The sequence below is a fragment of the Apteryx mantelli genome, chromosome 2 (genome assembly GCF_036417845.1).
Source record: "Apteryx mantelli isolate bAptMan1 chromosome 2, bAptMan1.hap1, whole genome shotgun sequence".
Taxonomy (NCBI): domain Eukaryota; kingdom Metazoa; phylum Chordata; class Aves; order Apterygiformes; family Apterygidae; genus Apteryx; species Apteryx mantelli.
The window spans coordinates 126,198,485-126,225,832 of NC_089979.1; the positions used below are offsets into that span (position 1 = coordinate 126,198,485).

The 27,348-nt window shown below is 40.2% G+C and overlaps 1 protein-coding gene across 7 annotated transcripts in view; it reads right to left on the reverse strand.

Annotated features, from left to right (window-relative positions):
• RARB (retinoic acid receptor beta) overlaps positions 1–27,348 on the reverse strand; it is a 337,815-nt gene that overhangs the window by 2,883 nt on the left and 307,584 nt on the right. For all 7 annotated transcript variants that reach the window (XM_067291499.1, XM_067291498.1, XM_067291497.1 and 4 more), the window contains 4 exons: positions 18,992–19,152; positions 11,070–11,246; positions 2,741–2,945; positions 1,216–1,374 (listed from right to left, as the gene is read on the reverse strand). In XM_067291499.1, the coding sequence (XP_067147600.1) occupies positions 1,216–1,374; positions 2,741–2,945; positions 11,070–11,246; positions 18,992–19,152 (702 nt within the window). The remainder of the gene's footprint in view (positions 1–1,215; positions 1,375–2,740; positions 2,946–11,069; positions 11,247–18,991; positions 19,153–27,348) is intronic.

Genomic DNA, 27,348 nt, shown 5'->3' on the forward strand with positions numbered 1-27,348 from the left:
ATTTTTTTAATTTAAAACAAGTATATTATTTGAGTGATTTAATTGCTACCTTTTTTTTCCTGAAGTCCTCTCAAAATCTATGTCAAATGAAACTAACAAATTTTTCAAAAGCATAGATCAAATTAGCTATATAGCTGTCTGTATAGCTCATGTGCTTGCTTATCTATCAGATCTAGCAAACAGTAGCCAGAGAGAGGAACCGCATCAGCCACTGGAAAAAAAAGAGAATTGTGGCATTTAGTTGGACTCTTTTGTACTCAGAATGGTACAAGTAAGTCAGACACCGCTCCCTTGAAGTCTGGAGGTAAACATGTATGAAATATCTAGACATATTGTCCAAAAATCTTATCTTGGGAGAGATACCATGGTATGGAAACCAAAAGAGCACATTCATCTTTAAAGCCATGGCACGGCATAGAGTGGGTTGGGGGGTGCATGGAGGTTTCTACTGACCTGACACGCTGCTGATTGTACACTTCTGCTTTTTAGAACAGATGGCCAGAGTACTCCCCCAGACTACAGGCATCGAAAAAAGCACTTAACAGGGATCCTTTCTAATGAAATGAGGGCATTCAACTACCTATGCATTAGAGAATTTATGTGATGTGTGCTTGGAATGGATTTGTTTTTACATGATCAATCCATCAATCGCTACCAAAACATTAGGAAAAACCTGATACATGTGAAAGCATAGTTAGTTTGTATCAGAGGTGCTAAGTCTCCAAAATCCTGGATCAAGTCACTTCCAATCTAAATCTTTAGTACATCAGACCACAGTTTAGGAATATTTTGGATGCACAAATTTTTTCTGCTGTCTGTAAACAGACTTTTCGTTTTGAAAGCCATTACTACCACAAAATACAAGTTGACATGCACCCCATTATGAACATTAACAGAGATTTAATTTAGGGTTTTATCTAGTCTTAAAATTACTAACAAAGAGTTCATGCTAATGATCTTCTAACCCACTTATACAGTGGAAAACGAAGCCTTAGGTCATGTAGCATCACAGTGTATGTTTAAAGAAGAACAATCTAAACATGAGTTAAATATTTTTTTTTCATCAGTTTTAAAAGAAGGGAAGAAAAAGGCCAAGATGACCTTTTTTTTTTTCTTAGACACTTTTTTTTTTAAAAAAAGTGCCAAGTCTCTAGGCCAGCTGGCTCTCACATGTAACATTGACAACATTACTGAATTCATTGTGAGTTACTGTACCTTTTGCACTGATACTACGAAGATCTGTGATTTTCATTAAGATCTTTGGAAACATATGAGGCTTGCTGGGTCGTCTCTTTCGGATATAAATTTTCAGTGCTTCCAGCAATGGTTCCTGGAGTTTATCCACTTTCACTGGTTCTTCAAGGTCCTGGCGATCTGTAAAAAAAAAGCATTATATCACTAGTATTATCATTTAAAATATTTTCTACAAACTCCAAATCACAGAAGCTCCTCTGTTTTCTTGATCAGAATCTCTTAATTTTCTCCATTTAAGACCCACACTCTGTGGCATGTATTCCACAGGAAGAAGCCAAAACATCATTTATGAAACTTGGATTCATTTTTTATTGGTTACTGGAAAGGTTTGTAACTTGAGTGGTCCAAAATGATCAGTTTGCTCTTGTCCCTCACTCTCAAAGGGGAAAACACCTTACTGCAAATAATAAACGAGAACTAATTTTGTACACAGCATTTATAGGCTACTTAGGTATACAAACTTTACAGCTGATTTTATTTTGTATCAATACTAAGATAAAGTGAATTACCATCATATATCAGCAGGTGGCAGTGCTAACTTGAGTGACAACAAATGTCACCCATAAAACAGGACGCACCAGCAATAGCTTACATTAAAGACATCTTAGAACCTGTCATTGCTTTTGATAGATTATATTTAGAGACACATAAAATCAGGATGATTTTGTACTGAAGGGACACTGTCAACAAAGACTGACTTTTGTTTTTAAACCAGTTATTGTCTAGTAGTGCCTAAAATATTGCACAGGAAAATGAAGCAAAACATGCTTTTTTGTGTAGTTTGTATTTCAACAAGGTGTGTTTCAACAAGGTGTAAAGAAGGTGTGTTTCTTAAGCTCATCTCTCTCTCTCTCTCTCTTTCTCTCTCTCTCTCTCTTTCTGTGCAAACTCTGGACTAGCATAAGAGGACACAAGTTTGGAAACAAGTGAAGAGACTGAAGCTCCTGTTTTTGTTGTTTTTAAATTAACTAGGATTTTACTTGACAGCGTCCCTTTCAACTTTTTGTAATCAACCCCCCAAAATCATGTCATCTGTGCTACTGTATTACTTTCAAAGTAGAACTCTACTTTTCCTAAAGAAAGTTATCACCAATGACTTCTGTGTAAATGTAACTATACGGATATGTATGCAGTTACATTTATGGGTAAAAGTTACATAAAACCCCAAAGTTACTAACAAAGGTCATTCATATGGGGTACCCATATACTGCTTCTACAAAAAATGCAGCAGGATGCATCCCATATGCCTTTATCAGGCAAAAAATAGGATCATTTGCCTGATCCAATGATCAGATTCATTAAAAAACTTGTCAGTAATAAAAACAATAACCATCATCAGTTGAAAACAAACCCTTAGTGTAAGTAAGTCCTTTCTATACTTTTTATAACATGGTTTAGTGTAGGAAAGCAAAGCAAGTAAAATACAAATGAAGATCTTAATGTGTCTGTCCTTTTCAAACACATCCAAATTCATGCTGTATGATACCTCCACAGATTAAGCAGATGGCACTAAGGAGACCTGTTTCTGTATCATCCATTTCCAAAGGCAGGAGCTGATTGGCAAATGTGAACACAAGGTCAGTTAGTGGACCAAATCCAGCATTGTGCATCTGAGTTCGGTTTAGGGTAAGGCCATCTGAAAACGTCATAGTATCTTGTTCTGGTGTGTATCTCGTGCAAATTCTAAGGATCTGTGGGGGGATAAAAGAATGAAATCTGAAGAATTCATCCCATGAAAGTTCCTGCATTTTCCTGATGCAGCAAATTACCCGTGCAACTGTAGTACATGTTCATGTCAAAACAGTCTGACATAAACTCTGGTACATTCAGTTCTGGTAGCACAAAAATTGCACACAAAAATAATCATAGTGAATTTCAATATATTTCTGCTGTATTTTTTGTAACAGAAATCTGTCACTTCCAAATGTTTTCCCTGATTATCAAATAATCAAAACTTCTCTGCAATTCCAAAGGCATAAATCATTAACATTACCATAGTAATCACATAAACCTCCCCATAATCAGTATGTTATATGCACCTAACTATGAAATGCTACTGTACTGCCACTCTGATCCCAGCATGATTATAACAACATCTCACCTTTTAGAGCATACACATATTTAATTGATTTGGGGGATCAATTTTGCATGACAGTGCTTCTGAGTTGTGTCTTGATAAGGACAAATTATCTCCTCTGTACCTTGTGCAAGTGAGTGTAGATAGCTGTAAACTGGTGAAAGTGGTAGAACATAACCTGTGTTTTGAGGTTCCTTCATTTCTTCTGTGGTAGCATATAGGAAAATACTACTATATGAACACAACTATGTTGCAGCAACGGAGCAAATATTTAGTTGGAAAAACAACAAAATGGAAAAGAAGCAGAAGAAGAAAAGTCACAGAAGGCAATTCCCAGTTGTAATTTTTTCAAACAACTAAATAACCATTATTGCATGCTGGAATGTTCTTCCTCTGTCCCATGGCACGTCCCGCGTGCGAGCAGACTGCTGCAGCACTCCTTCGAGCTAAGAGGAGCAGCTTGGAAGGGAGGTTGCAACACAAAAGCAGTAGTTCTGCTGCAGCATAGCAGTACTTTTTGCTAGTAAAAAATAGACTATTTCACTACTGGTTTTGATAACACTCAACAGGAGCCTGGCTACTGTATAGTTAGTTTTGGTCAAAAATCCGATGCTGACATAGTAATATGCTGGTTCAGTTACCCTCTCCTGACACATTTTTACTCGTTTACGACTCCACACATGAGGATTGCTTCACTAAGAAATACATCGGGCTTGACCCAGGTGCTACTTCAAGCCAGTAAGATTCTTCACTTTGATTTTAATGATGAAGCCACTTGCTTATCTTATTTTTTCTTGGGTGACACGGAAGATGACTTGGGAGTCAATTATTCCTGCTTTTCTCACATTTCTTGCCCTCAAATACCTTCTGTCATGGGCAAAATCACAGGTTTTGAGGGAATACTGCTGACCTAGTCAAGCTGGCACAGCATGACCAGCAATGCAAAGTTCTCCAACTGCTGCTGCAGTTGGTCTCCACAAAGTGCTTCTCTTGCCAGCTGGGAAGCTTGCTTCTGCACTGATTATCAAACTTTGAACACTCGGGGCTGCCAGCAGTCTGAGGAGTTTGCACAACTTTTTCTCCTTCTTCCACTATTATTGTTATTTCCCAGCACTGTAAGTTCGAACCTCCTCACCAGCCAGTTGGTGGCCAGACTTCCTCAAGGCTCCCCCCACCCCAAGCCCGGTGCAGCGATCATGATGGTGGATATCCTGACTGCCTGGTGCAACGGGTCTCCTCCTGCTGATGATATTAACTCCTTTACAAGATGAGGCAGCGCTGGTTTTGGCAAGTTTACACATATGAATGCAGCCATTCAGTACTGACCCTCAGATAAATGGACACTCCAAAGGAAGATGGGGATTCATACCCTTAAAATGGACACAGAGGAATGCAAAACACTTGAATAAAACCCTGAGAATGCACTGCATTTTGTTACTAAATGCTGCTGGGGTAACTTCAGCGTAAAGAGTGCAATCCTAGCAGAGGTGTAGCAGTAGGCATTTGTGAAGAGAGGAGCAAATTCTTTCACTTCTCTGAACAACCATCCCAGGATATGTTCCATTAGAAACACTCTACAGCACATGCTCATTTATACAGCTGGTATTAATGAACAGTGGTATAAGAATCAAATAAAAGAGACAGCCATCCTGTTGACTGATTTGTGTTAATATATCAGTGCTTAACATTTAAAATAATCAGAGGAGGGAGAAGGCTTATCCCTAAACTAAAATCAAAAAAAGAAATCTTCCAAAAGTATAGCTGATTAGCTGGGCTAAGACTGTAGCCATATTTTCTCGTGGCTTGATTGTATTTATTTCCTATACAGCCAGCTTACTTATTTTTTTTAAAGATTCAACAAAAAAGATTTACACAAATATAAGTACAGGGAGAATTTTAATTATTTCCACAGCTCCAGAAGCTCTTGGTCAGAAGGCCCCCAAACTTGGCAGCTGACCAACCTGGGGTTGGTTCTTCCACTTTCATCTTTGCCTGGCAACACTGTTCCAAACAAACAGGGAGGCGAATGAGGAGGGCATGGCATTTAAGAGACCTACAGGGAAGCTTTTCTATCTCAGTAATAATCTTATCACATATTGTGGATATACATTAAAGCACTAAGGCTTTATGTGGTTGGATGGACATTTTCTACATTTTTCCCTTGTCCTCTGAATTAAAATGAACTCTTAAAATTATTTTAATGAATGACCAAGATAGATAGGCTCAAATACAAATGCACGGCACTCAAATTCTTCACTGAACACAAATTCCCTCTAATATAAGTAATCTTAAAAGGCTTCTGGTAAGTCCAAAGTTCTTGTGTAATAGCTAAAGTGTATCTCAAGATTATTAGCAGAAATTAACATTACAAAACATGGTACCCTCTCAATAAATCAGAGAGCATGTTTACCATTTTCTACACTTAGGACTCCTGGCAGTTGTCTCCCCCAAAGCTCACTGTTGATTATCCTTTTAAGTCTTTAAAAGGTATGATAAAGACTACAGACCAACCTACTCAATAACAAACCTGAACAAACTTAGAGCCCCCTTGGAGGAACAGATTGTAGAGAAAGAAAAGGAAGCATGTAGAGTTTGTTGTTTTCAAGAAAAACATCGTTTGAAAACTGCATATTTATTGAGAAACTCAAAAGCTACTTGGTCTACTTCTCTGATGGCACGCAAGACATCATTGGTATGAAGCCTGCAAGTACAGTAGCTGCCTTCCAGTGTACGTGTGTAGCCTGTGAAGACCAGGTGTCCAACTCCTGGAGGAACAAAGCTCTGTACTTCTGCACTTTAAGTTGAAATGATTTTCCCAGACGATTAGCTCAACTGGGGAGAAATGTAGGCTTTTTATTCCAGCGCTATTTTAATTGCTAACCCTTAGCAACAAGTGTTCCTCCACACCCTCAGGACTCCCAACCCAACAAAATGAGCTGAGCAGGACTTGGAGCTAAACCAGGCACCACAGTGGTGACTCCCTAATCCTGACTGCAGCTGCCAGCGCAGACACCGGCAGCTGCCCAGGTTGGGGTGGCAGATGCGATTCCTCCTTAAGGACAAATCACTGAGAGAGGCTTTTGAGTGACACTGCTACCGAAGGGCAAGTCTGAATAAAGGATGCAAACGCTGCAATGCCCAACTTTAGACACCTTCACTTCCCTCATGGCAGGATTTACAACCATAGGGTAGGTGCAAAACCTCCTGCCCTTGGAGGGAGTCGGGCACCTCAGAGCAGTTATCCAGAGCAACCTGGAGGCTGAGCCTGCCTACAGCGGGCATGTGGTCACATGCAGCAGCCACTGCAACCCAAGCAGAGGGCTGAGACCACAACGCCCTCTCTGCCCAGGGCCTGGCAGCCTCAGACAGGGCTGCAAGGACTTCCCCGGCAGATGGAGGTTTCCTCCAACCACTCTACCAAAGGACTCAGTCGGACCCACTCGTAGATCAAGGAATTTGGGGCTAGGTGCCTTAGCCCAGGGCAACAGCGAGCATGCACAGAAACAGATTTCCAGGGGCCTTGCAAAATCTATGATTAAAATATAAAGGGCCTGTGGAATTTAGCTAGTTTCAGGCACAGACAGCAATTGAGTTTTTTTGGTTTTTTTGTTTTTTTTGAACAAAAGGCAGACGTGAGGCTTTTGTACCTAAATTCTGCTCAAGTCTTTTATTGGACAAGCCTGCAGTGGCTCAGATGGGACACTGGCACAGCTGAAGCTCAAATATGTGTTTTCTGCAATGCACTAAAGTTGACTGGAGCAATCAGGTCTCAGGTTTCTCCTACATTCCTTCTACATTATCCCACAACACACTGTTATTAAATTATGAGACAGATCGTTTAAAATGTTTTTTTAATTTGTGCCCTTCATCAAGATCTGTAAAATGCCATGGATATTGCTGATTCGCTGCTAAACTTTTCTTGGGCAAACTTCCAGCGTCAAAGTGAAGTTGATCTTGAGCTCATATTCACTGCAGAACATATGGGAAATGTCAGCACTTCAAAATAAGAAATCACTGTATCTCTCTCCATTTTAAACTCAATCACGGTCTAGAAGACATCCTCCTAATGTCCTCAGTAAAGTTTAGGTTTTGGAACTAAGCCAAGTATTTTAGTTGTCACTCTGCTCTTAAATGCCACTTGCAGCCATAAATAAGGTTCTTACCATGATTAAAGGACCCTTTGTTTTAAAGAATATTTATATCTTAAAGGATTTGGAGCTCCCATGAGTCAATTCCAAATAGCAAAATAAAAACCCTATGTGTTGCACAAAACAAAAACATCCAGAAAGCTACATTCCATCAATCATAAAATTATCTGTTGTAAACAGATTTATTAACACAACCTGGGCTTTCTTAGAGAAATCCTGTTTTTACACTTTAGCTGCCTTAGCAAGGTGCGGGACCAATGCAGGTGACCTCCCAGAGTGCAGCAGCACAGGAACAAACCTCCACAATGCTGGAACATCCCATCAGTACAGGTTATTCTGCATCCACAAATGTGCAGGGTTTTACAACAAAAAGTGAAAATAACATTTTTAAGGATCAGTGCTCAAGAATGTCTTAGCTTTTTAATCACCAGATTTCCAAAAGACTAACTTTGTGGACTCTTCACATTCATTTTGCCAAAATGAGATGATTTTGCACATGCTCTCCTACTGCAGCATCTGCGTACAAGCAGACAGAAGCGATCACTTTTACAAGGGTTACTGACTGAATTTTAGTAACATTTATCCCCAAAACTTTTGGCTCCAGAGCAAATATAAATTCCGCCATCCTCAACTGGCGTCTTTGACTATCTTATGAGGTTTGATGTTATTTCCCTTCCAGAGCTTGTGTTTGTTTGTATATAAAACAAGTCTTTGACCCACATCCAAGAGTTTTTTTAAGTCCTTGGCACATTTCCTTCGTTTGAGTATGAGGGGTTTTAAGCATCTCAAGCTGCAAGAACCAACCAAGCAGAGCATGCGGAGCCCCTGCTGGGGTTTATCACTGCTTTGGACTCGCAGCAGCTCTGGAGCAGGCAGGCAGGGAGCCGGGGCCGTGCCGGTGGGACGGCTGCGGGAGCGCCAGCATCGCACCCGGCCGGGCAGGGAGTGGGCAGTGGTGCACAGCAGCAACTAAACCGCTGCTAGAAACAAAGTCCTCAAACGCCGGCAAACCAGGCGCCGCGTGCTCGGGACCCGGACACCACGGGGGCTGTGCATGCACCGCGGGAGGGGCAGCAGCGTTCCCTCTGCACGTAAATGCACAACAGAGTAAAGCATTTGAAATGTGCCACATAATTAGGAGAAGTGCGTTGCCGGGGGAAAAACAGGCACTATTAACACACCACTAAAAGTACTGAAATTTAGCTTAAATACAGAAGTGCATTCCAATTCAGATTATGTGCAGGTGATGTGGGTTTAATGGCTATGGGCATTTCACAGACACTGCACGTGCTCCATGTTACTGCGGTTGTGGTAATTATCCCTTTTTCTTTTTAAGCAGCACATAAAATAGTCACATAAAGCTTGTATAAATGTTGCACGGAAAAGTTAGCACTATTCATAACAACCATGTCCTATCTGCTCCTGGTTTTGAAAAAAATCTCAGCTCTTCCCTTTCTATCCATCAGATATTTAGGGAGTTGAAATAAATTCACCATTCACCACTTGTCTCATTATTAATACTCTTTTGAATCTCGCAACTAAGCTTTCATTTAGTCACCCTGAACAAAGGCTAGAAAGTACCTTTATCTCTAAACACTTCAGATAAAAAGCCAGCTGAAATGCTACCCCTAAACACTCAATAACTTCCAGCTGGTTTCGGTGATACAAACAACAAGCAAAGCCGTCAGGGAGCCCCTAAAACAGAGACAGCGCATGCGCTCTTGGAGGTAACTCCCATTACTCACTAACGAAGAGGAGTTGCATTTGGAGCTGAACCAGTTACAGAATTATGGTATGATTTTGTCCAGCAGCTTCCGAGCTGGGAAATGACAGCCCCAAAGAGGGGGCGGCAGCTCGAGGGCTTAAGTTTTAGGTGTAATGAGTTTGGGTGCACAAATTTCTTGCCATGCCCACACCTCTTCTCTCCCTCTCCCCTCCTTTTGGGGTGGTTTATATATTAACCATTTGTTACTCCAGCCTCGCAAATGCAAAACAGTTCTTTTCCCATACATCTGGCAGAACACACTTGAGACAACGCCACTCTTTATATATTACTGTACGTCTTTTGGTGTAGGAACTCCTTAACTGTGTCTTATCGTAGCAGAGCTACCAACGACAGGCATGCGATGGGTGATAAATGGCTCCGTCTGGTGGAGAGCCCACACGCAGCAGGGAGGAGACAGCCTACGAGCGAATACGAGGAGACAGCGAATGAGCGCCCGCAAGAAGGGGACAACGAGAGGCGAAGATTGAGAACTGCAGGGCAAGCTCAACTTCCTCCTATGGGCCAAAGAATAATGTCCCACCCTCTCTCCCACCCCCTTTTTCTCCTACATCAATGTCCTCTAGATGAGTTTCTTCAAAACAGCTTTTGACACACCAAGAAGAAAAGGTCAGAGCAGTTAATGTCCTCCTCAATATGATGCCGTTTGAAGCAAGGCATTTTTAGAATTTCCAAGATTAATTACTTTAACTTCAAATTCTCTAGTTTAAAATGCTGTCTGATGCCAAAATATATATATAGAGTAGCCATCCTACAAAGAGTTCCTTGGCCCACACAGAAAAGTCACTTGGTTCAATAAAGACCAGAACATTTGTGCTCAGAAAGAAACATTTCCAAGTGCAGCTTCTGTTTAAAATACTAACAATTCTTCTGAAAGTCATTGTAATGGTCAATAATAAAGAGCATATTTGGCATTAAAAACCTGAAGACCTCTTAGGCATTTGTAAAGAAATGATTAGTTCCCCGAGGGCTCCTCTGAAGGTCTGCACGCTACCCCTGTTTGACAGAAACAGCCAGAGACAAAGGCAGGGTAAGTATCTTGCCCTGACGGATGCAGCAGCAAAGTCTGGAGAACAATTTCAAACCAATCTACGTACTTCCCCGCTGTAGAGTATACCCTGGTATATTTAAAATTAAATGACACTTTGTTAAAATTTATATGATGTACACTTTTGAGTCCATTTCTACAAATACCTGTACCACTCCTGAAAGTTGGTAATCCTGTGTACCGAAGGCTTTGCATCTGCACCTGCACCTCTAGGCGCATCTGGTTCCACCATTACAACTTGGAAAAGGCTCACTTGGAAAATTTAGATCTTGTTCTTTGAACTACCTCACAACCAGAGGTACAGAGCATTCCTAAAATACTACACAGGGGACTGTCTTTCTAGATATCCTTTATACAGAGCCCTGGCTGCATTATATTTTGTAGAGAGGAGGAAGAGGAGGAGAAAGAAGAATGAAAGGGAATCACATCTCTCTTCAGTGTTAATGATAGGGAAAATTTTCCAAAATTGCATATATTTCATTTAGTACCAGAATATCAAAATGTGCCCTTCTTGCAACCATACTGAAATCCACTAACCATGAAGACTTATCGCATATCTTGAAAAGTACAGTCATCCTATATAACACATATTTGTAGACAAGGGCTAGAGTCCACTCTTGATCATAACTTACTATCCAATAAGTTTAGTTTTGCAATCGTAAATCTGGTGCGGAATTTCATCCTCTCTCTCATTAGTACTCAGTAACAGTGTAATATAAAATTCATTAATAACATAACAGTGACGTTAAAGATACATACCAGTATATCCAGGCAGGCTGCTTTAAGTAGAGTTATCTGGTCTGCAATGGTCAAACTTGTAAAGCCTGGCAATCGTTTTGCAAATTCCACTATTTTAATAATGCACTTTGTTGCAAGTTCACTGAATTTGTCCCAAAGCCCAAGATCCAGTCGAACCCGATGGTCTGCACTAGAGTTCTGGAAAGAAAACGAAGGCACCATAAATCAACAATCTTCCTTTCAATAAATGATTTTCAAGGCAAAGAAACAACAACATAGTATTCCTTCTATAAGTACTTTCTATTAACATTCCAGGCATTTTCTGCAGTTTGCTGCTGGGATGATGCTGTTTTTAAACTTGGATCAATTGCCTGAAAATTCCTTGGATATTTCTGTTACTTATGATTGCAGAGGCCATCTGTACAAGGAATACAAATGAACTTAAACATTTTCAAATGCCACTATCATTATTCTTCCTTGCCATTATATAATAAGTGCATTGAGAGAGACAATTTACAGTTGTACCCCAGAAAATAAAATGAACAGTGGAACATGAATATTGGGTCCTCATCTGGAAAAAGCAGCACAATATTTGGAACACAGTTTCACATACTTAAGGTCTTAGCAAATTAGTTCTACTTAATTTATCTGCTCTGTGGCTCTGCAAGGGTTTTACAGCTTTCTCAAGCTACAGTCTCCCATGAGTTAAAGAGAATTGCTTTACACAACATAATGAAAAACACCATGTACAATGATGAACGCTGTATGCTCATTTGATGGTACCTCCAACATGTCCCCTATTGTTTGATGTGTTACAAAGACATTCTATCTATATCTTTCAGTGATTGTTTCCATATACTCACATATCTTAATCCAAAAACCTGTAATTTTTCAGGATATAGAGTCATATCTGACTGTGATTGTGATTCATGTTTTTTACATTAAAAATAGCCGCTTAACCCTTAAAACAAGTTAAAAATGAAGTGCATGTCAGCCAAGAACCAGCTGATTCAAAAGTAACTGTGATCTATTTGAGAACATCAGTCCAACAAAAATGGAGGCACGCAGCACATCCCCACTTTGCCAACATTTAATCAATGCTGTTTGCAATGCAGCCAGGGAGACAGTCCCCTGCCACTGGATTTATTTCATGGGTCACCAGGTTTCCTGGGCATCACAGCAGCCTTCAGCTGCCTGGCATTCCCCTCTGCATAGGAATAGCTGCTCATTGTGAGACAAACTCTACCTGAAAAAACATGATGATTTCTAATTTGCAAAATGTGCTGAGCTGCAACCACAGGAAACCCAAGGCAGAATTTCTTTCACTTCCACATCTAATCTGATGGCTACTCAAGAGAGAAAGAGGCGTCTCCAGAAAAAAGCCCACCCACTCCAGATAGATACCTAAGACAGATAGCAGAAACCCCCTCGAACAGCAGCTTCCTCCCCTGACTGCAGAGGAAGCCCATGTGATTAGATGCCTTGTTTTTAGTTAAAGTCAAAATGTTAAGTATATTTAAATTTACTTTGAAGTTAAATGGGGAGTCTCAACCCAAAAACCTAACAGACATGACAGACAGATGCCGGGGTAAGCGTTCAATTTACTTGGGTCACACTTTCTTGGGGGAAACATCTCTAATAACTTTGCCCCTGCCATTGCTGATGGTGAGGACATCTACCTCCTTGGAAATAGCTGGAGATCTCCAAAGGAGTCATCCAGTGGGGACTGCTTTGGGTCTCTTTCTCTCACGCACATACTCCTCCTCCTCTCCTCAGCTGGGACTTCCAGCAGGGAAGCAGCGGTGGCATGGTGATGAGCTATGGTGACATCCCACTGTCACCTCAGCCACCTGGGCCTCTTTCAGACGCAGGGCTAGATTCAGCACCAGGGACACTTTTTATTGAATGAGTGGTACAAAGGGGCCCTAATTCAGCTAAAGGAAAATCCCTTATGTGCAAAGGAATTCTCCATGAGCAGGAAGCCATACAGAAGTAGCTTCTCACCTCTGATACCAACAGCCTCCTGCAGTTCACAGGAAGGAAGAGGCAGGAGAGAGGACATGGGGCATGGGATAAGCCCGGAGTGGCTACAGACGATCTGTCTCCAGTGTCTGGCCCAGGGACAGGCATGATGTGAAGGCTGTGGCTGGTCCCAAGGGAGTCACCAGCCTGACGTCCATCTCTGCTTGCAACAGAGTAGAGAAGCAAGCCTATAAGATTTACATTAGGCCATTATTGTGACAAATCAATGCTAATCATGATGATCAGTTTGAGGGTGCGCACATGCCTTCTTTTTAAGAGATAAAAAACTTACTTCATTTCTATTTGAATTGCTATTCTGGGAACTCCTTAAAATCAGCTTCTCTTTTTTTTTTTAATGGCAGAAGAAAAGATAGGAGAAAATGTCTGTATAATCCTAAACCTAAAGAATTGCCTTCAAAATGGTCCAAAACTAATGGGTTAACAGTCATTGTAATGCCCTTTGAAACATTTCTTTCGGCTACTGGATTATGCATCCTTCAGATTTATTTTATTTCATCCTCAAGGACCTTGGTGAAATACAGTACATTGGAGGAAAAATAAGATCAAGATGTGCAGTCATTCAGGCTGTAATTAAATTTAATAGGCAGTTTATCCAGTTCATAGAAAGATGGCATAGCGTAGAGCTACACAAAGCAGAGCCTAAAGCAGGAAATCATTTTACAATAGGGTATCCATCTGGAAAAAAAGACGTTGCATGAAACCAGCAAGTGTGAACAAAATCTTCATCAGTATCATGAGAGGTTACTTTATCATGCTACAGTACTGGCAATGGGAAGTTTGACATGTCTTCTAGTAAGAGTAATGCACGGCCGTCTTAACAAATGTAAATCTAACTCACTATTATGCAAACTGAAGGAAAGGGGCAGTTAATAAAATACAAAATAACCTGGTGTTTTATTAGGCTGGTTCCCATATTCCTCTGCATTGGATCTAATGTGGTTTACATATTATCTTTGAGATGCTACAAATGGAAAGACTTTTAACATTTTATTTGGTAATGAATGCAGCCATGAGCATCATGGAAAATAGCTAGTTTTTTAGCAGCATTTCTGAATATGTAAAAACAAAACTGACTCTATCAATGTATAGGTTGAACACAAAATGTGGGGTTAATAAAATGCATTTTAGAAACAGAAACTCTGATTAAATTTGCCTGGGGATCTCCTCTAACCATGCTGTGAAAAAGATGCAGACGCTATGACTTTTCCTGAATATTTTACTGAAGCAGTTTTTTGGGTGCCTTTTCCAGGAGCAGTCTTGCATGTTTTTCAAGCATTTGCACCAGAGCACATATGGTGGAACAATACTGTAATACACCCTAGTGACATCTTGATCAGTAGAAAAGCCCAACCTTGCTACGAAATCCAATTAAACAGCCATTTTTGCCACATAAATTGATCCCATTTTTTCCATCATTTTTGTTTTTCATTGCAGTCTGCTCTATCTCCACATTAACAATACAGGATGAGGTACTCACAGAAACATACACAGTGGCAGAATCCCTCCTGTCTTTAAAATCCACTTTACAAATGAAACAAGGCTCACAGGGGCCACTATGCCCTAATCAGGAACACTTGCTATGCCTCCTTAGTAAAAGCAGCCATACGCTCTAGCTCATGCAAGTTCAATGAAGGTATACAGCATACTCCTTTGCTCAATCCCAGCATCAGGATATATTACATTTCCTCTGCAACAGCACAGAAAAATAGCCATATAACTTTTAAGCTGAGCGCTTACAAAGAGCAAAACGCCACCGAGATGCAAAACCTGTCTGCTTGCAGCTAGCAAACAGCAACTTGTGAGAACCAGAGGCAAGGATCTACAGAGGAAAAAATTATTTTCTGTTTTATCCTCCCTTTATCATAAGGCTGGATGTAACACAGCTGTAGACTTGCAAATAACACCAGTCTCAAGGGACAAGCAGTATAGTTACACTCAATTATACTATAAAGTATGACATCTCTAGAGAAATTACTACGGCACTTTCTCTTACCTGGATGACAGTAATAAAACAGATCTATTTATGATGGACTTTTGAAATCCATTATGTTTAAACAGCTTGCTGATTCTCATCATCGACAGAACTATACTTGCCACTGCCCACCAAATGCAACTGTTAAGTCAAATGACCCAGGGAATTTAATATAAGTGCTATTCCCCCATTATTTTAAGTAGACTTTTATTAACTATGCAAAGTACAGTAATTATTACACATAGGGACACTTTTTCTTTTTAAAGAGCAGATAGATATAAAGCTCACAATTTAAAATGCTTTTCCAAATCCATTTTTGAACAAATAAAAATACACAATGGGGAAAAAAAACCCACACAATCTTTTTCTACAGGAAATGCAAACCTCCGTGTTCAAGAGCAAGAGGAGTCAGATATGCAGTCCAAATGTCTGAACAGATTTTGTTTTTTAATGACTGTATCTCTGCAAGGTCTTTTGGTATCAGCTCTTTTACCCCACTCTCTAATACTTAAAATCCTTTGCTCTTTTTAGCACCAAACAGAAACATGTTTTCAATCAGTCTCAAAGATTGCCGAACCAGAGACGTACAGGAGCTGAGCTTATGGAACACAGATTCCTCCTCCCCCAGTTTCTATCGGTACGTCAGAGCAGAACTCATGAAATTTGAGTGAATCCACATTGATTCAACATGCTCATTTCTCACTTCTCACTTAAAGAATTAAACAACAACAACAAAAACATAGGAAGGTGGTAAAACCAGTCCATATGCTTCAGAGAACGAGGGGGGCATTTTTCATAAACATTAGCCTACAAAACGAGGCATAAAAGCACGACTAGTCATCTTCTACCTTTACTATCTTGTTACTGTCAAGAAAAATAGTGTTCTACGCTTCTACCTCTCTTTGGTCTCAACATTAAAAAAAAAAAAAAAAAGGTGGTGCAGTTCTGCTTTTTGACATCTGATCCCTATTTCAAGTGTCTCAGAAGGAAAGGCTATGGCTCATGCCCTGCATTTGACCCACAGCGCATGTTGTTGCCTGAGCACTGAAGTTGTGTTCCTCAACTTACCATGGACCTCTTCCCTGTTCTGAGAAGCTTATGGATCCTCCACCTCCACCAAAAACCGTCTCCCGACTCCTTTGGTGACAGACAGCTGAAGATGGAAGTCTACCTTTATTCCAACCACTGCTATTTAGAAATACTCTAATCCCTAAGGTTTTGGGTTTTTTTAGGAGGTGCAAACAACTGAAGGAGTCCTGTACTCTATCACTTTAAAAGCTGAAAAAAGATAGCATTAACAACAAATTCCTATCCAAAATGCCAGAACGGTCACCAAACCTTAGCTACACGAAATTTAAATAGTTGGCATTTCACACAGAGAATATGACAGCAAAGTGAGAGGGCAGCTAACATTTAGCACCACTGCTATTAGTTTTGACACAGCTGTTGATGGAAGCCATAGAGCTCTCAAAGATTCAAGGTAAGACAGAAAACTCTCTCAGTATAATTTTGTTATTGCAACGTGTATAGTACCAAAACATGACAAAGTAGCAGTCTTCAGCTGGATGCAGCTAACCCGACACAGAGTGCCAAAAGACCAGACACAAAAACAAGAAGTCTTGTATCCCCAAGTTGTCCAATGTGGCCTGAAATCAGGATTACCTATACTCGGCCTCGGAGACACTGTGGTCAGATCATGGTTATTCATAGTCAGGTCAGATTCGTCCATTACTAAAATCCAGGTGCTCTCAGTAAGGGCTCTGCAATTGCTACACGAACATAATCTCACCATCAGGCTCAGCAGGAACCCAGGATGAAGGCATCACTGGTGTGATATGCAACCAGACCTGCTCCAATTTCATCCATTTGTATCATTTCAGGAGCTAAAATATTAATGATACTTAAGCATCCAATATATAATGCAAGAGTATGGTGCTCAGGTTTATCTTTCAATCATTCAGGATTTCTGACAACTACCAGTACAAAGTATCAACAGATCGGCTCCAGTGCACTCTTCTAGCGCAGAGTTAACACAGAATTATGTCATGACAGGTTTACACTCAGAGATATACCAATCAGTTATTCCCAGAGAGCCAGGCCACTGGCGATGAAGCCTGCAAGCAACCAACGCCAGCGTGCAGACCAGTCTGGGGCATGCGTCCCAGCTGTGGACATATGTCACCTCTCCGGCAAGGCATACAGGAACTATCTTTGAATTGGGAAGATTTTTCACACTTATTCAGAAGTGGTTTTACATTTGCAGAAGGCTGAGAGCACCTGTTTGGAAGTTTTTATTCGCTTTAAGATGAGGACACACCACATATTATGAGGGGAAGGGTTGAGCGCTTTAACCCAGGAATTTCCTTGAAAAGAGACACTACGAATCCCAGTCTCAAGCCTTGAAGTGGAGGGCTTTTAGTTATGTCACCAGCTGGCTGTTTTTGAGCTCCTAGCCTTGCATACTGCACTGATCCCTGGAGGTCTGACTGTGCTTGCCTACTTCAGCAATATTTAACAGCATGCCTACACTGACTATTTTGACTAAGCCTACCCCAAACACGAGTAGAGATAGCACCGGAGCAGCCCACAGAGGACAGAGGCCTTTCCCAGTACTAAAAAGTTTATGCAGCTCTCAAAATCAAATCTGAGAAATGTTTGTGAAAATCCTTTCAATGACATAAAAATAATGTTCTTTTCTAGTGCCACAACCTTCTGCATTTAATGTCACAACATTTAGACTTGCTTTTCTTGCCCTTAAATTCCAAAACCTTACACCTCAATCTGAGACTTTTGAACCTTGCACTTTGTAAATAAATTAGCATGCCATAAAACAGTACCCTGTGCATTAAAACACTGAACCGAATATTCATGCTTCTCATGGACTTGCCTATACTACTCTTTGAGAAATTCAACATTTATTTCAGTGTCACAGCTTACTCAAAATGGAGAGTAATCCAAAGACCATGTATTTTCCCTAGATTCTCGATCTTGTTCCCAGATCCTCAGCAGGGGCTGGAGAACAAAGACCGCGGAGGCCAACAGCTCCTTGGTCCAGCTAAGCCACTCCACCTCACACCCTAGCAAGTGAGAACACATACTCCACTACTTCAGGACATTTCGCTCAGTCCTCTCAAACATCTAGTACTGCTACAACTGACAACACAAGATCACAGGCCAGACCTAACACAAGCAATTCCTCTACTGGTATGTCTCTAAATATTGCCTAATGTATATTTTTAGCATCTCTTTAATTACTGCATTTGCAAACTTGACATTGTGTTTCTTCTCTGAAATCTATAATACCACAGACTTTTCCCCCTGTATTTAGCAACATATATATGTATAGAAAAAAATTTATTTCCCCAAGTAATCCTCTGGAGAAATTCCTACTATACTCAATTTCCTGACTTGGGGCTAATTTTTCATTTCCAAGAAGCAGCTAAAGTGCATGCTGCTTTGTAGTATTTTGGCAGATTGGAAGAGGAATAAACTGCAAATTTGGATTTTAGAAACTGGATTATTTAGACATTTCATATTTTCCGTGATCTTGGTAGTTTGGGGACTGTTACCAGAACTCCCTACACCTGCAAAGTTGTAATCCAGTGATTCACTAGCAGAACTCATGTCTTTGGAAGCTAACAAATTTCTAATGAATGGTAGTATATAATTCCCTCACGGAGTCCAAGTTTGTCTTCTTGCCGGATTTATCTTTCAGACAGCCTCTTACAACACTGGTAAATAACACTTCCAGTTAAGTGCAATTTCTCTTCTTCAGCATTTATTTCCATGCATATATACATTTTTCACAGCTAAGGAAATTCAAGAAGTGTATCTACTTTTGTATCTTATTTAAACATCCAAAGTCTCCAATCCAAAACTCATGTCATTCATACATATCCAAAATATAAGCTTTACAAATCATGCTTACTGTAGTGTATTTTCCCAGCTGGCAGAGCGAAGGAAAGGTTTCCTGGTGAGCTTTCCGGATCTTCTCAGTGAGATCATCCAACTCTGCTGTCATTTCATAGTTTTCTGTGGACTCCTGCTTTGAAGGTTCCTTCTTCTTTTTGTTCCTATCATTTCTGACAGCTATAGAAAAAAAGAAGAGACACAGATAACATGCAGTTACTCAGACCACCCCATGTTGCTCTTGCTGCTCTGCTTGAAAACACTGCAAAATATTTTTTTTAATTTAAATGTAAGTTAAGTGGAGATAAAAATGTTATATGCACAGAGATTACTACTGTAAGCTTAAGTACCTATCAGTAACAATTAAATTTAATGGGACAGTGAAGAAACCAAACTTCCATAGGTGTTTATTGTAGATGTACTATCATACTCCCACAGTATCTCCCTTCCAAGAAAGTCTGCTACAACTTCACATGCACTGCAAGTCTTTCAACACCTTTGTGAGATGGATTTTTTTCATTGTATCATTACAACTGTGTGTGGCAGAGAGGAGAAATTCTCTTCAGTGATGCAGCTGATATTTTATTGGATGCAAAGAACACTAAAGAAAAGCAGTAACTGTCTGTTTTTCTAAATTTCACAATATGGAAAGATAATGAAATCCATACTAATACAAACTCTACCAAACAAAAATAATTTTAAGGAAAAGTTAAAGCTGAAAACAGTAAACGAAAGAAGATGAAACACATTAAATTCAAGATCTGAAGATCAAAGGAGAAGCACAAACACTTGGAAGAATAAAAATCACAGCAAAGCTTTCTACAGCTCCTTGCCATCTGCTCCTGCACTTAGGTCAGTCTTCTACCTTCCCCCGGTTGTGAGGATTACTGGAAATATGCATTGTACAGCACTCCTTCTGTAATTGATTTCCCACATATTTGTGTTTCGTAATAAAATATGACAGCTGCTCCATCACCATGCTACTCTTTGTTCTTTTAATGAAAATAGCTTGATTTTACAAAATGTGCCCAAGAGATAAGCCTATGTCCACAGCATTGCCAATACTTGTGAATTTTATCAAGAGGCTTGTTGTTAGCTAAAGCTAACATTTTAAGTGTAACCAGATACATAAGGGACCTGGGCTTTAAAACAAAGCCATACAAACCCAACCCCTCTTCCCAAAGACTAAAAGTTGCTGGACAACTAGAAAATAATACTAACATTCACCTATGTTCAAAACCTCATGATACTTAAATGAGAGCCCCGAGTTATGCGGGTGCAGCTGATGAGCTTGTTGCATTTGAGGATGGCCATTCCACAGTTACTGATTCTCATGTGTACTGCCTGGCTCCAAAAACAGCATTTAGCTGTGCCACAGGGAGCGAAGCATGGCAGCACTGGCAGAAATCCAGAGACAGCTCTAAGCTAGCTCTTTTCCCCAGCGGGTTCCCCAGGCCGATCCCCACGGTACCACGTCTTCTGTAGTTTGCTCTGTTCCTGCGAACCACAAATGATCATGAAGAGTGGACAAATACTGAATGATTAAGGAAAGATGAAGTTTTGATTATTCTTACCTACAGCCTCTGTTAAACAATGAATAACACACAGCTGGATTCATTTTCCTCTGGGTATTTTTACTGAGAGAAAATTAAGAGCGGTATGAGAAAACTGTGGGGTGGGAAAGCAGCAGTTATGGGGAGGTACATAAAGAACGTAAAGCACGTAACAGAAAACAAGGACTGGCTACAGTCAATATTATTACTCCTTGGTGAGTCACCAAGCACATACTCAATGCAACTGAAATGGCTTTGCTTTTCTTGGTAAGGGTTTGACTTTGCAACAGAGAACCCCGTCCCTGATCCAGCATATATTTTAAACATGAACTTGATTTTAACTGTGTGAACAGATCCCACGCTGAAGTCAATTATGTGCTTTCCTAGATCAGGGCTAGGATGCTGAGCACCTTGCTGGATTAAAGTGCAACCTGGAGTGACATCAATTCTGATGTCTAGAGCAACAGAGACTCAAAAGAGGCCAAAAAAGGTGAACAGAAAAGAAAAAGAAGCACCTTCATGTGATGGTTCAGTGCTACCCATTTAGGCAGGTTTTGGGGGTTGGTCCCCCCCATTTTACAAGTATTTCCCTAAAGCCAAAATGTCCCGATTTGTTCACTGAATCTCAGGGCTTAGAAATGTTCTTATGCCTTGGAAAAACACCCAGGACCAACACTGACATCATGAGTGCTCCAAACTGTCACTGCACTCCAGAAGCAAATCCTAATCACTGCGGTACTTGGGAGATAAAAGAGCTCCTTCGAAAATGATGTAAACTCCTACCCAACCGCAAAGAGCAATAAACCTTTGTAATAAAGCCCCATTTACTTACAGTTCTATGAGCTGATTGACAAATTTGCTAAACAGGCGGCCTCGGCAACTGCTTATCTCAATAGTTTTGAACTCCTTGTGGCACACACACATGGTATTTAGGCCAGTCAGAGGAGCAGCTGCCAAGAACTCCCAGATACAAGGAGATAATTCACAGAGGAGTCGCTTTGCTGCTCCCTTACCACCACTGCCGAGCTCTTTCTTCAGCTTTACCTGAAATCCTTTCCCTTCCAAAGATCCCTCAAAAGGCAGCTGCTGGTCAACCTACACCAGCAAACCGGCTCAGCTCTGTCCTCTTTCTTTTCAGGCACAAATCACTAAAGGTTAGGAAGAGTGGAATAGGAAAATTAACATGCCCTGAAAACAAAGAACAGTTTTTGTTCACCTTTACCTTTTTTCTATGATTCTGATGATCTTCGTAATAATAAAACCCAAATAACATTTATCTTGCTTTATTTACACTTCCTGTGTCTCCTACATTTGCCTTCACTAAGGCTGCAGACATGGCAGTGTTTCTATATTCCATGTAAAGCAACACAATAAAGGGCTGACATACAACACCCAGGCTCCAAAAATGTAGAGAATTTCAATAATGTAAAACTATTATGCAAATTCAACTACATCTATAATTCAAATGAAAAAAAAGAGAAAAAGATTAAGGCATTGCTATGTTAAGAGTTAAATGAAAACACAGAAACACGTTTTTACACAGTAAATTCAAAAGCTATCATTGCTCTAGGAACAGGAACTGTCATACCACATGTGGGTATGGTTTTGGATGACAGCTTATGCTTATATTACATAAATCACACCTTTTTCTATCTTGGTCTTTACATGAATATGATCACATCAATCCCTGATGTAATTCCACTGCCTTTTAATGATGATACGCAAGTGATGAATCTGTGTCACAGTTAATGCTGCTGTAGAAAACTCAGGGTATGAATTTCATTACTTGTGCACTAAATTTTGACTCCATGGTTGCATTATTTAAGAGCTCCCAACAGGGGACAGTATGGCTGCTCACTCGCCCTATGAGAATTACTGGAAGTAAAAAATAAAATAAGAAAGAAAAGAAAAGGGCAGGGGGAGAATGACAGAAGGTTTAGGTAGGGGGGAAGCGGTGCCCCAGTGCTGTTGAACAGCCGAGCAAGGCACTCCCATGCCTGAGCATGTCTGCTCTGAGTCATTTTTGTCTGACAGCCTCCCTGTCACTTCGACATGCAGGCCAGTACTTGCACCTCCACACCCAGAAACTTCCGGGGAGCCACAGCAGCAAAGGCATTTTCTGTTGCCTTAACTTCAAGCACCAGCTGCTGCCCTCAAATGTTCACCCATTACATGATGGAAGATGGGGCTGAACATCGCCTCCTACCCCCTTCCCTTCCCCGCGCCTGCCAGGCTGTCCCCCTCACCCCAGGTTTCCCACTGTGCTCCTTAGTCGTAGACACATTGCCCTCAGATGTTCAGCGATCACGCAGCAGTTCTGGTGCTCAAACAGGATCCTTCCAAGCATGTCATAATGTTGGGACTTGTCCAGTCTTAAATGCAACCTCCCCAGGTCCACCAAATTTAGTCCCCACTTGAACTAAGAAGAACCTGGAGTCCAGCTCAAAAGATTTGGCCAGTTTCTAGATCATCAAGGAAAATTAGGAAACACCAGGTTTTCATACTCCCAATTTGTGCCAAGGAAGGCACAAATGTGTGCAACAGAAAGAACCTGCAGCTCTGAACACAATTTTCCCAATTACTTGCATAACCTTTGCTTCCCCAGATGGCCAAAAGATGGTCTGACAGCACCTTTCATATTTTATAATGATTAATCAGCTATAAATTCATGGCTTGAAACACTATCATTACAGTTTTGCCTCTCAGAGATCCCCATGACCTTTGAGTAGCTTTGTGTACTAGTTAACTGTTTTTGTTCCTCTATTGACAACTGCTAGTGTTTCCAGTTGGTTCACATTCCTGCAAAACCAGTCCTCTTGTCCTTATGTAGTTTGAGGCTATTTGTTAAGCTAACAAAACCCCAAAGCCCCAGAAAGCATAGAAAGCAAGACAACAATGCACAGAGCTTAGCACAAGGTAGATTTTCAACAAGAGATTTTTTGTTTTCCAATGCTAATGAGAGCTGAAAACACAGCTGGACTCCTGCAGATCTGCCAGCTCTTCCCTCTGCGCAGAGGGCTGCTGTCTCCAACCTGCTCCCTTGCACCTCCCGCAGCAACCCATCCATTTCTAACTATGGAGCAGCCTGGGCTGCTAGAAATCACAGATAAATGGTGCCACGCACACAGGCATGCAGCGAGGCCAATGCTGGACATCGCACCCAGGGCATCCAGGAGCACCAGGGATGCACGTTGTGCTGCAAAACCACGTCTGCACAGCTCCTTTACACAGCAACCCTCAAACAGCAATTTCTGAGAATTTTTAATTCTGGCAGAAGTTAATAGCTGTGGACCACTTCAGTCAAGTATGCATAATTAGCCAATCCCATTGCCAAATCTGATCCATCAGGATGAGTGTCTTACTTCTTTTTCCCTACTGTGTATCACCTTTCCCTCCATCATCTTTCAGTAAACTGTGCTAATTATAACTAATGGTGATATATAAGAATGTCTGTCTAAACAGTCACCTTGGGAAACCTTAAACTCAGTGAAACTTAGTGCATCCTCCCCAGAGAAGAGAAGCGAAGCAAAGTGAAAGGAAGCCAAACTCTACAAATCCCATGGACAAAGCTAGCACGGAACTACACATCACAGAAAGCTCCCACACATGGGACTGATGGAAGTAGGCACAAAAATGACGGCCCCCTCTGGCACTTGCTACTCAGAGAGAGAGTTTTTCCCTTTTTATATGGAATATAACATTGCCTCCTCCTGTCACAGGAACAGCAACACAGGATCAGAGTTACACTACATGCATAAGTTCCAAATCAGCTCCAATCTGAAAAAAAAAAAAAAAGAGCAAAATAACTTTCTTGAAAACAATACGATCACACTCAACAAACTGACATGCCACCAATTTAGAGTGGTGAGAATCCTACTCATGTTTTAATAGCAATACAATTACAAGCCAAACATAGCATTAAAATATGCAGAACACCAGGTAGTTATAAACAGATTGGTTTTCCTAGGTCATGATTTCCAGATGAAATAATGTTTTCTTTTAGGCAAACCTGCTCAGTCTTTAAATAGAACAGGAAACTATCTTAAATTCCCATGCCAAAACTGAGCTTTAACATATGGAGAAAGACTGGAGGCAATGCATATTTCAAATACACAACTCTGTTTCTAATGGACAAAGCCAATAACAAGTAAACAGTCATGCATGGGGCTTCAAATACAAAAACAAAATATACTGAAAATTGCATATTTTGTAGTTGATTCAGAGAAATCAACAGTCAGCTGTCTGGTACAATTGCCACGAGAAAACATCCAGAATTAAGCGCAACGGTATCTCTCTGCGGACGCATACCAACATTAACAGGGAGCACAGAGAAATTATCATGAAAGAAATTTCATAAGAACCTGGCAAGCTATCATTTTTCCCCAGGCACAGAGCTAGCATCTATATTAGAGAATTCAAATCTGCTCCTGGATTCCTGTTGAGAAATAATGTTCAGCTATGGCAAACATGACCTGACCAGTCCTCCAAGACCCTCTACCACTGCACCCTTCAGTTCAACCACAGGGGAAAACGCCACAGATTCAAAAGACATCACCCTCTGGGGTATCTTCATGTCTGCTGGCTCTCCTAGCCACTGGTGGTATTTCTTTTTTTTCTTTTTCTTTTTTTTTTTGAAGATGGTGAATCTGAACTCTCCCTTGCAGCTTTGTATTATTCATTACATAATTGCTATGTTTTATTAGAAACATGATCTATTATAACCTTGAATACGGTAACTTAAATGACATTGAAAATTAGATTATTCTGATTATTAGAGAAGTGAGAAAGGTACTAAACATTTGTAAGACTGATAATCAATCAGTGTATCCATCTGAGTGCAATAAAAATCAATCAGGAGCTAGTGCGTTTAAATCTAATTTTTTAAGCATGACATTTTCTTCTGAGTTTCTTTTTTAAATGTCACCCTCTTCTACAACAGTGATTGATTCTATCCCCAAGGACAGTTAACTCCAACTGTTTTATTCATTGCACAGAAATCTTGTATCCATATTCTTTTCTAAATATCAAATTAATTACAACAATAATATTTTCATCAAATGTGAAATTTGGAAATACACATTCATGTAATCAAAATAGTAAGAAACATGATGGTACATTTAAACTGTTTGAAATAACAGGATGATTTTAACTAGCAATCAATGTATTTTAACATAGAAAACAGTGGAATTCTGTGTCCCTTAAGTTTTCATTTTTTTGCATAAAACAGAAGGCCTGGGACTTGCTTATTTAAAAGATAATTCATTTAAAATTTTTTCAGTAGTGAACAATGAATCACTGGCTATGGAGAGTCTGTGAGTAATTACCTATGCCTCCAAAATAACCTTATCAGGCTATTGTAAGTATAGGGGAGACCTTTGATACCTATAGCCTAAGGGGCTCTATTTTTCCATTCATGAACAGGGGATTTATATGGGTATATCCTATTATAAGCAACCAAAGCAACACATCTCCCATTTATGTATGAGGATAACTGCAGGGTTAATATATCAAGAACTAAGTTAAAAGAACAGGTTTCATTATATGAATGAATGATACAAATGGATGCTCTACAGCTTTATTTAACCACCTTGAAACTTGATCAGTGGTTTCAAGGATTCCATCAGTCTGCAAATTATATTTTTGACATGAAATTCGGCACCTGCTGTTGTCATATCCCTGAAATATTAATAAATGAAACGAGCAAAGAAAGGAGTTTCAAGTCCCTTAAAGAAAAAACAAGACTAACTGAACTCAGAAGTAGGACCAAAATTAGCAAGCCAGTGCAGAACAACAGACTGGGAAAAAATACCAGTTGAAGACAGCTGAAAGGTGTGGATATTGGTCATCTCTGGGTTTTTTTGTTTTTAACTTTACTATCATTTTCAAGGTAAAAGACTAAATTGCATAACCCCCCACCCCCAAAGGGTTCTTTTTTTGCTTGCTTCTCAAAGAACCTTCTTTAAACATTTAAGACATAGGAAATGAAAACAACAGTTATCATACTTTAGCTATCTAGAACTGCCAATCCAAGACCTGAAATTACTGCCAAAGAAAAAACCTGGTCCAAAGGACTGGTTTGGCTTGAATGTTGAAGAAAACTTACATAAGGTTCCATAAAGTTCTTCAGAGAGAAAAAACCACATAGCCCATAAACTACTTCCAGGTCTGTGAACATACCAGTAAAGCCTACCTGTACGTTGAATTTGTCATTTCAGGACTGATTCAAGTCCTGCAGAATATGCCAGACACAGTAAGAACTGCCCACAGGAAAAAAAAAAATCCAGAAACATCCAGAAACATCCAGAAACAAAACGAACTGCCACACCATCACTAGCTCCTAAAAACAAATTAAGAAGTCGCAAACACAGAAAGACACCAAATGAGTGAAACAAAATCAATCGTCCCACTCTGTAGAATAGGGAATATTGCAATTAAAGTAGAGAGAGAGATGTGATTATGTATGCAATGATAAACTGTTTAAATAGTACTTACCCTGAGATTTCCATTTTAAAAGTGCTTTAATATCATCAACTAATTGCCAGCATAGAATAGGATAATCCGCATCCTCTTAGAAGCTGACACTTAAAGAGCTATTGAAGGTTAGTATTAACAGCTTCAGGCAGAATAAATCACTAGCATCTCCCATGAAGGCCCAACAACATAACTGCGATGGAAATAAAACCTAGCCATACTCATCAGCTAAGACAAAACTTATTCATTGATACGTTTCCATCTGTATTTCCCATAAGCATCACCTCAGGTTACTTAACATTGCCAGAAATTCCCAACTGCAAGATGGAGCTTCTTCACAAGCAGCTTCAAC